Source organism: Mustela erminea, chromosome 18 (genome assembly GCF_009829155.1).
Source record: "Mustela erminea isolate mMusErm1 chromosome 18, mMusErm1.Pri, whole genome shotgun sequence".
Classification (NCBI taxonomy): Eukaryota; Metazoa; Chordata; class Mammalia; order Carnivora; family Mustelidae; genus Mustela; species Mustela erminea.
Window position 1 is genome coordinate 24,227,337 of NC_045631.1, and position 13,904 is coordinate 24,241,240.

At 53.4% G+C, this 13,904-nt stretch overlaps 2 protein-coding genes across 4 annotated transcripts in view; one reads left to right on the forward strand and one right to left on the reverse strand.

Annotated features, from left to right (window-relative positions):
* Positions 1-389: 389 nt before the first annotated feature.
* On the reverse strand, positions 390-8,359 carry NLE1 (notchless homolog 1). 3 transcript variants are annotated; one of them, XM_032321860.1, is made up of 13 exons: positions 8,300-8,359; positions 8,035-8,178; positions 6,846-7,063; positions 6,189-6,268; positions 5,306-5,382; positions 5,038-5,135; positions 4,534-4,726; positions 3,940-4,075; positions 3,746-3,792; positions 2,497-2,699; positions 1,314-1,473; positions 1,130-1,200; positions 390-517 (listed from the first exon to the last, which is right to left on the reverse strand). In XM_032321860.1, exons 1-13 carry the CDS (start codon positions 8,315-8,317, stop codon positions 505-507), a joined length of 1,458 nt encoding a protein of 485 aa, XP_032177751.1. In that variant the 5' UTR covers positions 8,318-8,359; the 3' UTR covers positions 390-504. The 3 variants fall into 3 exon arrangements, 2 of the variants coding, with proteins under 2 accessions (XP_032177751.1, XP_032177750.1); XM_032321859.1 differs by having other exon boundaries at positions 8,294-8,345; XR_004280697.1 differs by lacking the exon at positions 390-517 and having other exon boundaries at positions 2,580-2,699; positions 8,294-8,345.
* A 3,821-nt stretch (positions 8,360-12,180) lies between these two features.
* UNC45B (unc-45 myosin chaperone B) overlaps positions 12,181-13,904 on the forward strand; it is a 31,487-nt gene continuing 29,763 nt past the window's right edge. Inside the window, exons 1-3 of the mRNA XM_032322094.1 lie at positions 12,181-12,293; positions 12,665-12,832; positions 13,338-13,374. Coding sequence (XP_032177985.1) covers positions 12,665-12,832; positions 13,338-13,374 — 205 coding nt within the window. The 5' untranslated portion in view covers positions 12,181-12,293. The remainder of the gene's footprint in view (positions 12,294-12,664; positions 12,833-13,337; positions 13,375-13,904) is intronic.

Below are 13,904 nucleotides of genomic sequence, written 5' to 3' on the forward strand. Positions count from 1 at the left end.
CTTCAGTCAGTCTCCCTGCCTCAACTGGCCTCTCCCTCGCAGGCGCAGGAGAGAGAAGAGAAGCAACTTTTCCATTAGTAGCGTTTCGGTGCAGCCCAGAGGGAGGGGTTAGGCAAACTGATGTAGCATAGTCCTCTGGTGAGCCTTGGATTCTAGGACAAGGAACCACACAACTTGAGTACACAAAATAGAAGCGATTTATTTGGTCACAGAATCTCGGCTCTGACACTGAATAGAAAGAACATTTAGGAAAGGAGAAGGGGCAGCAGCAGGGCTCCATAGCCTGGCCCCCACCACCAGCAATGGGATGGCCAAGGGCTGAGCTCACTGGTAGTCCCCCGGGACCTCCACGCTCCGGCTCTGAGGAGGGACTCCACTGGGGGCTGTCCAAGGACAGCAGGCCATGCTCATTAGCAGAGTCACCATGTTGACCTTTGGTCTGTGTCGGGGCAAGCAGCTGGCAGAGGCAAGTGCAGGTGGAGGTCCCCAAGAACTTGGGATTTTTCATCTTCTCCATCTGTGGGAGGAGGGGAGGGAAGAGCATGGTATCTCATCTTGGGAAGGGAGAATGCCAGATAATCCCAGGAGCCCATGACAGGGAGAGCCTGTGGTTCACTCAGTCATCAAAAGCCTCACTATCATGTCTGCTCCAGCTACCCAAAGTTAGGTGAGGTACCCACTGCCTGCCCTGGCCAAGGCCTCATCCCAGGGCCTGGCTGCTTGTATGTCCACAAGGGTCATCTAATGGCAAACGACGGTTCTTTACAAGTACACACGCTTCAGCTTCCCAAGGGCGTTCACCTATCTTTGATCACCCCGTCTGCTGAAGCTTGGCAACTCCCATGAGGCAGGTGAACCGCACACTTTCCAAGACTGCACAGTGAAAGCCAGAGCCAGGATTGGAAGTGAGAACTACTACCTCCTGCTGGAGGGCCCCTGGGCTTGCCCCCCGGAGAGCACCGTCAGAGTTTCCCATATTCCCTGGAATTCCGCACCTGCCCTCTTAACCACCAAAAGAACCTGGCGCCACACACTGTCTTTGGCCCCTGGAGAGCCCTCGGAATTCACCAGAAGGGAAAGGTGTCGAGAGTGACCAACTTGAGGGCAGGAGAGCCAAGCACACACTCACATCCGGAGGCATTTGTCCTTTCCACCACTTGCCACCCTCTGGCCATCCGGACTCCAGTCAACAGCATATACCTAAACCGAGGTGGGGGTTGTGGGAGGCAGGTCAGTAAAGAGGGTGGGGGGCAGAAGGGCCAGGCTTCAGCCCCACCGCCCACCCCACTTCTGCTCGTAAGGGTCAGCCATACCTCATCCGCGTGGCCTGGCAGGTCTGCAGCCAGCTTCTGGGCCTTCACATCCCACACCTTCAGTGTGCTGTCACTGCTGCCGCTGACCAGGAGCCGGCTGTCGGCTGACCATGCGATCTGGTACACAGCGGCCACATGGCCACGCAGGGAAGCCAGGTACCTGGGCCAGGAAAAGGGGGAAGACGGGTATTAGGTCTTCGAACCTGTCTGAAGGGGCCCCTATTCCGACGGCAGTGGTTCTCAACATTAGTTGCACATTGAGAATTACCTGGGAATGTTTACAAAATCTCACTGCCTAGCCCCTATCCCAGGGTAATCATTACCAAGGGCATAAAGATTTTATAAAACTTTCCCAAATGAGCTGCTTCTAGGGGGCCTCTTGCCAGGCCTCTGTACCTGCACAACTTTGCCGGACTTAGAATCTAATGGAGCCACCTGCTTAGTCCCTCTGTCTGACAGCCCCTAACGCAAGCTGCCTGCTGGCAGGTGGCATGGAATAACAGTGGGCCAGGCCCACCTGGAACTTTCTGACCAATACAGATTAGCTACGTCTATTTGGATAAGATTAGGCCTCTCTGAGTCCATTTCCTATCTTGAAAAAGAAGGGCTGCCATGTGGCCCTGGCCCCAGCAAGGGTCTCCCTCATCGCCTTTCTCTTCTTGCCTGTGCCTTTGCCTCTCCTCTGATCTAGTTCACCTCAAGACCATGGTGCCTCATTACACCAGTGCTTCTCAGACTTTAATGGGAGCAGACTCACCCAGTGACCTTGTGAAAATCCAGATTCTGATTCACAAGGTCGGGCTGGGGCCCGAGGTCCGGCATTACTATGGAGCTCCTGGATGCTGCTGCTGCCAGTGTGCAGACCACACTTGGAGGCGGCCCAGGAAATGACTACACCCCAAACCTGCACTTCTTCCACACACCTGGCCGTCTTAAGGTCATTTCTCTCCTTTGATATGAAAGGAGCTAGCATTTTAGTGCCCATTTACTGCCAGTTCTAAATATATCATCTCACTTAACTCTGGTAATGAAGCTGAGAGGTAGGGGTCTTCATATAACAAAAGAGGAAACAGAGGCTCGGAATATCTAAATGCTTGCCAAAGCCACATAGCCAGTAAGTGGCAGAGCCAAGCTCCTTCCAGAAGACTAGGGCCCTTCCTCTTCCTTCCCACACCCCACTCACTTGCCCGTCCTGCCGTCCCACAGTTTGATGGACTTGTCGAAGGAGGCGCTGGCGACAATGCGGGAGTCAGGGGAGAAGAGCACCTGGTTGATGAGGGCTTGGTGTCCCGTCATCCGTGCAAGGGGCTTCTTGTCCTCTGCTGGGAACCACAGGAACAAGGTGAAGTCATCTGAGCCAGACACCAGCCTCTCTGGGCCCTGGCCCTAGGGGAGACAGAAAGCACACTGTGTTGGACATGGCTTCAGACAGGAGAGCCCCACCTCAGCAGCAAACACACCCCCGATGACCCCACACTGGCACAGAGGCTGGCATTAGGAGAAGTGAGGCCTGGCCAGCTACCGACTCACTTGGGGCCCCTGACAAGTCACTCCCTGCAAAAGGAAGCTTTATGCACATGGAATGATTTTTAATCACTGTACATAATTATGAGAAAAAGCAAGGTACAGAACAGCGTGTTTAAAAAAGGGAAGGATTCGGGCGCCTGGATGGTTCCGTTGGTTAAGCGTCCCACTCTTGATTTCGGTTCAGGTCATGATCTCAGGATCACAGAATTGAGCCCGACACGGGCTCCATGCTGGGTATGGAGCCTGCTTAAGATTCTCTCTCTTCTTTGCAAACCCTGTCACTCCCACTCTCTCTCTCAAAAAAGGGATATTAAATGTGGATTTGTATGCGTGTATATGTATGAAGTCTCTGGAAGGAAACAGAATGCATCTAGAAGAAACAGAAGGACCACACATGGGAGATGGGAGACTTTTTCACTATCTACCTTTTTGTGTTCTTTGCTCCCTAGAGCACATAAAATGTGTTACTTTGAATAAAATAAAAAAGAGAGGTGCTTGGGTGGCTCAGTTGGTTGAGTGCCCAACTCTTGGTTTTAGCTCAGGTCATGACCTCGGGGTCGTGGGACCGAGCCCTGTGTCAGGCTCCATGATCAGCAGGAAGACTGCTTGAGATTCTCTCTCTCCCTCTCCACCCCTCCCACCCCCGCTTGTGCTAGTGCTCCCTCTCTCAAATAAATAGATCTTGGAAAAAAAAAAAAAGAAAATGTAATAAATAAATAAGCAAATAAATGAAACAAAATGATTAAAATGATCTCTATGTATTAGGATTTTAGGAGTGTAAACTAGGATCATCACAAACTTTCTGGAAAAGCAAAGGGGGGAGGGGCCTGAGTGTCTGCACCGTTGCAGGGACCCGTGGAGGATGAGGACAGAGCTAGGCATGCTGGTGGCCAGCAAACACTCACCCGCACAAGGTCGTATCGCCTCTGAGCCCTGTCCTTCAACTCCTGCACTGTGGCCAGGTACCGGAGGGGAGAGGAGATGACAAGGCCGATTAGAAAATCCCATGCCAATGGCAAACACTCCAGCCCAGGTCTGAATCCCGCCCCCTAAGCCAGAGAAGCGGATCCTTCCCAGGCAGCCCTCCCCGCCCACTCACAGGACCCCTGGAGGTCTTGGGCATTCACTGAGGCCTCAGCTGGCTCAAAGGCTCCTGTGCGCAGGGCATAGTCAGTGCTGAGCGCCATGGTATTCACCCAGTGGCCGTGGCCTTGCAGAGTTCGGCACAGCACACCCTAGGGCAGAGGGAGTCAGATCAGACACACTCCCACCCCACTCTCCACCCTAGGGAACCAGTACCCCCAGGTTAGCCCCAGAGACAGTGATGCGGGACTCAGAATCAGGATCCTCATTCACTGTGATCCTGATCAAGTCACCCCTCTGGGCTCAAGTCTCTCCTGATGTCTAAAATGAGCGTACTGGGCCAGATCACGGTTTCTGCAAGTATGTTTCATGGGAAGGCAGTGAAGGATGGAAGAATACATGGGCTCCGGGATACGGGGTACTGCAGGTTCCTGACAGGCTTCCTGCAGTGGGAACATCTGGGCCGCGCTAACGAACACTGGAACCTCCACTCTCATGAGCGCCAACCACAGGACCCACTGGCCAACGTGCCTTCCAGCCCTGGCACCCTGTGGCCTGAGATTTCCCCAGGAAGGGTTCTGGACCCTCCCACCCCCATGCCGGCTCTTACATCATGAGCCCTCCAGACTTTGATGGTGCGGTCCTGGGAGGCAGAGTAGAGAAGACCGTCCCCTCCCCACCGGAGACAGGTGACTGACTGCGTGTGCCCGGTGAGGATGCGCTCACAGCGGCCCACAGTTGTATCCCAGACCCGCACGCTGCCATCCTTAGAGCTGCTGGCCACGTAGCGGCACTCTGGGTTCCTGGAGAGCAGGAGATGCGACCTCACTTCTGACCTGGCAATGCGCACAGCACCTCCCCACGCTTAGCTCAAAAGCCAAGGACAATGACGTGACCGCTTCCTGACCCATGATTAAGCTGCATTGCAAGGCAGCTCTCAGACCCCACAACGAGCAGGTCCTCTCAAGCAGCAACACAGGCTTAGAACACCTGCCCCACCATCCCCCATGCCATTACTGTCCGTCAGGCTGGCCGTCTCGCCCCTGCAGCAGGGGAGAGGACAGTTTTGAACCCCAAGCTCCTCATCCCCCCCAACTCCATCAGTGTCACTTACGCATGGAGGGGCTCCCAGCTCAGGCCTGTGATCCACTTGCTGTGGCCGGCAAGGGGCCTGCCCACCTGCTTCCCTGTGCCTGGGTCCCACAGGAGAATCTGAAGGACAGAAGCTTACTGAATAACCCTCCCCCAAATGTCCCTGGGCCCACCAGGGGTCCCCACTCACTGCCCCCAACCAACCCTTCCCTGAGGACCCCCGAACCTGATTTGACCCAACTAGGAACGGAGCCCAGAGTCCCTGCCCAGTTACCCTGACCACCACCTACCTGGCCATTCTTGCAGCCTGAGGCCAGCTTCTTGCCATCTGGGGACCAGGATATGCTAAGCACCCAGTGTCTGTGTCCTAGGAAAGCAGGGGGAGGGAGAAAGGAGGGAGCACATCTGTCTCTATTCCCTGTGCTTAGCAGTGCCTGACCCTCCTCAACCAGTCCCAGAATAAATGAGCAGTTGAACCAAAGGAGAGATGAGAGAGGGTTTTGGGCAAAGGGAGAACCCACTCCAAGTGCTAAAGCCATGCATCTGCTGCAGAAAGAGCATTTCCACTTTCTATTAGTTCCTTACACGATAGATGCTACAAGGCATTTGCACACATGTCCTCCTCTATAATTCTCGTGACAGCTCTAAGGTATGCAGCAAGAACGATCCCCAATTTTTCAGATGACAAGAGTGAAGCTTGGGGAGCACGACCTACGCACACAATGTCACCCAACTAGCGTGTGGTGACCGGAAGCATCAGCGCCAGCTGGGGCCTTGACATGCAGATTCTCAGGCCGCATCTCAGAACTAAAGAGACCAAGACTCTAGGGCTGGGGCCCAGCAATCGCATGTTAACAAGCCTCCCAGCTGATTCTGATGCACAGTCAAGTCTGAGAACCACTGTGGTAGAGGTTGGATGAAGCCAGGTTCTCCTTGCTACTAGCCGTCAGCACAACCCACAACCCCACAGTGATTCTCCGGTCCAGTCTCTGCTTGTTTGCACGTGGCTGGTCGTGCTCGAAGGGGCGGTCTCTACCTAGAAACGGGCAGCTGCTAGCTGGCTATGAAGGGGCTGAATCAGTTCCGGGCCTCCTTAGGAACTAAAGGGCTGAGTAAATGATCACACACCCGCCAGTGGGTTAAGACTCCCTACATAGCTAATTGCGTACTGACCCTGGCATGTGAAATGCGGTGTCTCGGTGCTGAGATCCCAGAAGCGCACAGTGGTGTCTCCGGAGCCACTGGCCAGGTACCTGGGGAAGAAGAGAGGCCACCTCATCTCTGCAGTGGGGACAAGGGGTAGGGCCTACACCAGAACACTGAGTTTGTGAGTATGTGAGTTTCTGCTCCCTAGTTAACTGTCTTCTGGGCACAGAATCTGGGGCTGGACTTTTCTCTCTCCCCCAAGGAGAAATGTAACACTGATACCATCTTGGAGAAGACCCCAGGCGGCCATTTCTCTCCTCTTCCTTTCTAAAAGGAGCGGCCATTGCTATAACCAGGTTTGAAGCTTCTCATTATCCTCGTACAATTGCAAAAAACAAAGAAACTCAGTTTCACAGATGATGAATTAAGTTAGAAAGTGGCTTGTCTGGGTCCCACAGCTAGGGAGTTTGCAACTCAGCTCTCCTGAGATCAAGTCCAGGAAGGATCTCTTCCAAGGTGGCTGTCCTTTAAGACCAAACCCCACCGGGGATGTCCCTTACTTGCAATTTGTACCCTGAGCTCAGGTCTTTGATAGGCAGCCTATTGATTTTAACTTGGGGCTACCCTCCCCACCCCAACCTGAGGCTGCCCTCCCACACTCCATGATTCTGCAGCTGTCCTTACTTTCCTGTGGGGCTGAAGGCCACAGAAATGACCGCCTCGCTGTGACCTTCCAAAGAGCTGGTGCAACGGGTCACAGCACGGACCCTGAAGATGGCCTGTGGCTGGTAGATGATGTCAAGGACCTTCTCTGTCTCCACTGCCTGTGACTCCAGCGTCTTCCCCAGTGACGAGATGATCTCAGCATCGTGGACATAGAAAGCCAGTGGCAGGGGATCCTCCTGGAGGGCAATGGCAAAGGGCAACTCCTCCATCAAAGGATAGGCAGAAGCTCTCCCCACAGAGCTGTAGGCTGGTGAAGCTTTACTATTTTCTGTTTGGGATACCCCCCACCATGCCCACTGAGCAAGGCCTTTTTAATCCTCAAAGAGTAAATGCAGGACAATTACATAGTACTTTAAAATTCTTTATCTTTATCTTATAATAACCGGGAGAGGTAGGCATCAGTATTCCCACCTGACAGATGAGAAAACTGAGGCTCAGAGCAGCTACAGGTAATTAGTCCAATGTCCTACTGCTGAAGACTAGTTCAAGTGCTTCAGAAAGAAAGTCCTTAATTAGCGTTAATATACAGGATTACACAGTGTTTTCTAAATCACCACACTATGCCCTACAATGTGTTAAGAAGCATCCAAAAAAACTGGTTGAAAATGCAGACTGCGCTTTACCCCCAGAGTCCCGGTGTAGTAAATCCGGGGTGGGGTCCGTTACTGTGTTTTTTAAGCCCCTAGACCCACCGGAGGGCAGCATTTTGATAAACTCTGGCTTAGAAGAGCAAGGGTTGTGAATCTGACATTTGGGTTCCATTTCCAAATCCACCACCTACTGCGTGGCACCGTACAAATCACTGAATGCCTCCCGGCCACCCTGTAAAATGGGGGATATTAACGAGGAGCTACGGAGTGGAATCAGACGATGCACCCAATGCGTTCAAAATGCGATCTCTCTCCCCAGATGGACCCTGCTGGACCGCGCGCAAAGCGCTGTCACACTAAATAGATTAGATCTCCTGATCCTCCCCCGAAGTAGGCGGCCCTGCCACGGACAAGGCGCCAGGGTGGTTCACCCACTGTCGTTCAGCAGTGGGACCCCCGAACCCCGGACCTTGGGTCTCCCGATCCCTTGCGGGCCGGACTAGGGCAGGGCGGCCCGCCCAGCGGAGGAATGAGGGGCCGCCCCGGCCGCCGCTCACCTGGGCCAGCAGCGCGTTGCACACGAGCTGCAGCTTGTCCGGGGTGATGTCCACCGGCACGTCGAACGGGGAGCCCAGCACCTGCCCGCCTTCATCCTGGAACTGCACCAGCAGCCGCTGCACGTCGCCCGCCGCCGCCTCGTCCTGCGCCCACAAGTGCGGGGGGTCAGCTACACCGCCCGACCGGAAAGCCCCCACTGCCGCCTCCCTCCGGCCTTGGGGACCCTGGACCTGAGCGCCCCCGCCCGCACTCACGCACACCCACCGCCGCAGCGGCCGCCATCCCGCGTCCCCACGTGGAGGAGAAACACTCCGGCCGGACGGAGCGCCGCCCCTGGGGTCGGGCGGCGCGGCAGCCCGCGACATCGCCCTCTGTTGTGGCGGAGGGGAAGTGCACGCCGTGCCTTGCCTGGCGTGGCGGTGGATGCGTCTGGTACCCCGCTCCGCAACCTCCCCTTGGACAGGTGGTAGTCGCCCCATTCAGTCGCTCCCAGTGCCATGCAGGATACAAATGGCCTTCTGTCTCTGTAGAACAGGGATTCTTGCCCCACTCCACAGATGGGGAAATCGAGGCTCTGAGTGGTTAATTGATTTTCCCCAAACTCAGAGACAGGAAATGGCAGAAGACTGAATTGGCTTGGCTCTTGGCAGCAGCAACCTTGCAGGGACGGCTTACAAAACCAGACAGAGCCTGTTGGCTGGAAGGCAGAAATCATCATTCTTTTTCAAATGGATCAAATCAATTAGTAATTCTTGAGTACAAAAGCAAAAAGTGTCTACATTTTTCAACACTCGAAAGCAATAGCAACAATGATGGGAATGATAGCAACGTGTCAGGCATTGTTCTCAGTGCTTTACACGTATAACTCAGTTAACCCTCACAAAAACCCTTCTGTCTCCCACCTTACAGATGAGCTGAGGCAGAAACCCGCTAACATGAGGGCTCTTAACAGAAACCTGGATCTTCCTTGGAGCTCTCCCCACATCCCAGCAGTCTCCAGCTCTGTCAATCTGGCCTCCTTAACCTGCTCCGAATATGTTCTCCCCATCTCCTCTCTCACACTCCGGGCTGAGTCACCATCGTTGCCTACAATAGCCTCTTAAATTGCCTCCCTGTTTCCACTCTTGCCTCTTCCACTCTTGCCACTCCTCTACATTGCAACCAGAGTGACGTTTTTCAGATGAACGGTGTGGACTGTCACTCCCCACCCTAAAACCCTACAGTGGTTCCCATTACAAAGAGAACAAAGGTCAAACTCCTTCTGTTGGTCCACTCAGCTTTACTTACCTCTCCGGACACTGCTGTCTCTTTAAGATCAAATTCTTTTGGCTTTTTCTTAGTTCTTCTAAGTCGTGACCCTTCTTGCATTAGTGCCTTTGTACTTGCAGATTTCTCTGTCTGGAACTCTGACAGATTGAATTGTATCACCCCCTCATCCCAAATTCAGAAATTGAAGCCCTAACCCTTCAGGGTCACTGTACGTGGAGATGGACCCTATATGGGGATATTAAGGACTAAATGAGATCATAAGGGTGGGACCCTACTCTGGTAGGATTGGTGTCCCTATAAAAGGAGGAAGAGAGACCAAATATTACTCCCTCTCTGTCTCTTTCTCTCTCTGCACACTTCCCAGCTTTCCCCATGCCCCCCTCCTTACACAAAGAAGAGGCCATCTACAAGCTAGGAAGAGAAGCCAGAAAACCAGAAACCAATGTTGATGGAGCCTTATCTTAAAATTCTGGACTCCAGAACTATGGAAAAAAATACACTTATTTTTCAAAAAAATTTCATTTATTCAAGCCATTCTGCCTGTGGTATTTTCTTACAGCAGCCTGAGCAAAGACAGGAACAATTCCTCAATCTTCAGGTCTTGCCTGAAGTATGCATGCATTCATTCAACAAATACCTCTGCCAGTCATTGTTCTAGGAACTCTACATGTATTAACTCATTGAGTCATTTACTCAGGAAAACTCTGAAACAATGTTATGTTTCCCCATTACGTGTTTTCAAAATATCTTGGTATTCTTCGTATTTAGAATTCACAGATCCATGGAATTATTTCATCCGTTCATTCAGTGAATATTATTGAGTTCCAATGTGCACAGTGATAGCCGCTTGAAATACGTAAGTGAACAAAATAGACACAAATTCTTTTTTTTTTTAAGATTTTATTTATTTATTTATTTGACCGGCAGAGATCACAAGCAGGCAGAGAAGCAGGCAGAGAGAGAGAGAGAGAGAAGCAGGCTCCCCGCTGAGCAGAGAACCTGATGCGGGACTTGATCCCAGGACCCCGAGATCATGACCTGAGCCGAAGGCAGTGGCCTAACCCACTGAGCCACCCAGGTGCCCCAAGAGACACAAATCCTTGTCCTCACAAGTTGGTCTCGGCTTCCACTGTCATTCGCACTTCCTGGTTCATAGTAGATGCTTAAGAATTGCTTGGGGTATGAGTTACCGAATCAGGATTTGGGGGGTATTGTTTTGTTTTTTAAGAATTTATTTATTTATTTGACAGAGAGAGAGAGAGAGAGAGAGAGCAAGCACAAGCAGGGGGAGCAGCAGCAGAGGGAGAAGGAGAAGCAGGCTCCCGCTCAGCAGAGAGCCCAAAGTGGGGCTGGCTCCCAGGACCCCAGGATCACCACCCGAGCCAAAGGCAGACGCTTAACCAGTTGAGCCACCCATGTGCTCCTGAATCTGGATGTGAATCTAAGATCCCTTAGACCTAAAGCCGGAGAACCTGAGTTGTTGCTACACAGAGCTTGCCCCATTAAGGGGCTCAGGGTTTAGGACACCATGATGGCGGGGAAATCCCTCCCTACATTCATTCATGTATTTATTCAGTCAACAAGCATGTATCAGACAAATACGCATCAGGGCTGAGCCTTGGGTCCAGCGGGGCAGTAGAACTTGTCCAAGGTCATAACTGTGTGTCCAAGGTCACAGAGGGTGGAGCAGAATCCAGTGTGGGTGACCCATCTAGGCCTTTTTCAGTGCACTTCTCTGTCCTGGTCAGGTAGTTTGAGGATATGTGCGGGGAAGGGCCAGAACGGTGGTAAGTGAAGCAAGACATCGGCATGGAGACTCTAATCACTCATCCATCTGTTCATGGAAGAGACTGCACTGGCCACCGACTCTGCCAGGCTCTGTGCCCGGGGGGAAGGGGGAGGGATGGTGGCCGAACCACATAAGATGCTGTCCTTTGTTCTTGCCCCCTGGGAGGGAGCTCACAGCCCAGGCTTGGAGACACTGGAAGGCGAGAGAGTCCAAGTAGGAACAGACTCAGATTTGTCTCAGGAACCCTCAGTCAGATGTGGAGAAAGAAGTCCTTCCCCAGGGGGGACCTACTCGGGTGGTGAGAACAGTTCTCTGTCCCAGGAGAGTTCGCAGGTGGTTGCGGGGGGGCTACTGTCCTTGGGCTCAGGGAATTCCCGGACTGACCCAGCTCTCATCCATGGAGAAGACTGTAGTCTAGCAGGGGGAATGCAGAGCTCATCGTCAGGGACTACCAGTCTGATGGGAGAGGTCGACTGAATGCTTCCACTCCATACAGAAGGTGGACGCAGGAGAAGACGTGCACACGGAAATAAAGCCCCCACTTACACTAAGCCGAGTTGGCAAGCCCTTCTTGCTTTCTGAAAAGGAAGGACCTTTTCAACAATGAGTGCTGGAGGGGTAGAGGACTTTCGGGCAAGTGGAAGTCGGGAAGGGACTCTCCTCCCCCCTCCCAGCCCTCCTCCCTCCAGAAGGGCATTTCTGGAAGTCTCCAGTTGGTCCTGGACCTGGGCAGCTGCTCTAAGTCTGCCAGCCCCTCAGCTGTCACTCGGCTCCCAAAATAGCAATGGTTGGGGGCAGGGAGAGGAGGTTGTTTATCTGGGATGGAGGGGGACAAGGGGCCTTATAACTGTGCCTAGGGAGGGGGTCTCCCTTCTTTCTGGATCTTTCTCTCCCTTTTTGTGGTATGAGTGCCTGAGTCCAGGACGGCCTCTGAACAGGACGCTGGGGCAGAGGTTAGTCAGTGCTCCCACGTGGTAATGACTGTCCAGTCTGGGGCAGGGGACGGCCCTGAGTATCAGTGACAGACTCCAGGGGCACCTGCCCCTGTGGCCAAATATGGTCTGGAGCCACTGGCAAGGGCGATAAAGCCTCTTGGGTGGGGGAGGGGACAGACTAAGGCTTGCTGTCCGGGGGTTCACGAGGGAGCTCAGAGGAACAGCATCACAGGAGGACAGACCAGAAGCACTGTCTTCTAAGAAAGTGAGGCCACCTGGGGGGTTCCTCAGGCCAGGGAGGGAGAAGGGGGACCGAGAGGAACTTTTAAGTCTTGCAGTGAGAATTCAAGCCTTTGGCGGGGTGGGGGGGCTTCACCCGGCCTGCTGGGAGGGACAGAGAGGGAGGCACAGGGACTCCAAGACTCCCTCGACCATGCTCTTCTCCAAGCAAATGCTATTAAGTCCTTCTGGGGTAATGGTTTTGGGGGTGCTGCCGGGGGTGGGTCCTTTCCAGGCAGAGTCCTCACCTTCCATCCAGGTGGGAGGAGACCCTGGAGCTCCAGACCTCAGGTCAGGAGTCCGGCCCTGGGTCTGGAGGTTGGGGCCGGCCCGACAGAGCTGCTCCCATCCTGACAGATGGCGGAGGTGGAAGCCGTGCAGCTGAAGGAGGAAGGGAACAGGCATTTCCAGCACCAGGACTATAAGGCTGCCACAAAGAGCTACAGCCAGGCCTTGAAGCTGACCAAGGATAAGGCTCTGCTGGCCACGCTCTATCGGAATCGGGCAGCCTGCGGCCTGAAAACGGTCTGGAGCGGGCAGGGTGGGGGGCCGAGGGCCCGGAGGCAGGGGTGCGGAGGCAGTCCCCCAGCCTGATGGGCATCGTGCACTGTTCCAGCCCTTGCTCCTGGACCCCTCAACTTGGAGAAGGGCGCCTCCCACTGCTTTTCTGTCCGGGAAACAGAAATTCCTCCAGTGGGGGGTCAGCCTAATGAGCACTGGCATCATGCTGGGGTTTTTATATGTTATATGTTATTTTGAGGCGTCTTACTAACAGCCCGGTTAGCTACTGTTTTGTGCCCATATCGCAGATAACAAACTCAGGGCTCGGAGGGCTCCATAACGTGTCAAGAGCTCCCAGGTAATTAGCAGCAGAGCCCAGATTCAAACCCAAGATTGCCTCTCTTCCATGCCCAGCCAAGGCACCGCCCTTTGGGCCCCCTGACAGCCAACAGCTCCCCAGCAAACCCTCTCTGGCTGCCTTAACCTTGCCCACCTTAACCTTGGCTCCTTCTTCTTCCCCCGCTCTCAGGAGAGCTATGTTCAGGCGGCTTCAGATGCCTCAAGAGGTGAGTGCCCCTCCCCCAACCTCTGCCCTCCTGCCCCCAGCATCCCTGTTCTGTGTAAGAGGCGCTTTATCAATGGAAGGAATTACAGATCATGTAAATGTCATCCTAGGCATTGTAGGTGAGGCTTCACATGTCCAGAGAGGCAACCCCTAAATTTTTGCATTTTTGCAACTTGCATTATATATTAAATCATCAGTCGAGGGAGATTTCTTTTGTACAAAGATGTTTCCAACAATCCTTATGTTGTGGTAAAGATACACCCTCCCCTGCTGTAAATGAGGGTATGCTCCTCCAGTGGCTCCCAGAACAAAGGCATGAGCCCAGTCCACTCTGGCATTGGGCTCCCCGAGGTTAAGGAGGGAGACAAAGGCCGTTCCACAGGGACCAGAGAGAAATGAATGTTAAAATCAACAACCAACAACAAACAAAAACCTTTAAACTTAACTTTCACTTCAACTTAGACTTAAACTTCAGTCGCACCGGCTTCAGTGCATCATCAAAATGGGAAGACTGCTCTTGGCTGCAGGTTT

Excerpts from the sequence above, each read along its gene's own strand:
- NLE1 (XM_032321859.1), bottom strand. The coding sequence starts at position 8,317 with ATGGCGGCCGCTGCGGCGGTGGGT. Across the intron at positions 5,383-6,188 it reads ACCGCATTTCACATGCCAGG|GACACAGACACTGGGTGCTT; the intron begins GTCAGTACGCAA and ends CTGCTTTCCTAG. Across the intron at positions 1,474-2,496 it reads TGGGACGGCAGGACGGGCAA|GTACCTGGCTTCCCTGCGTG; the intron begins GTGAGTGGGGTG and ends TTCCTGGCCCAG.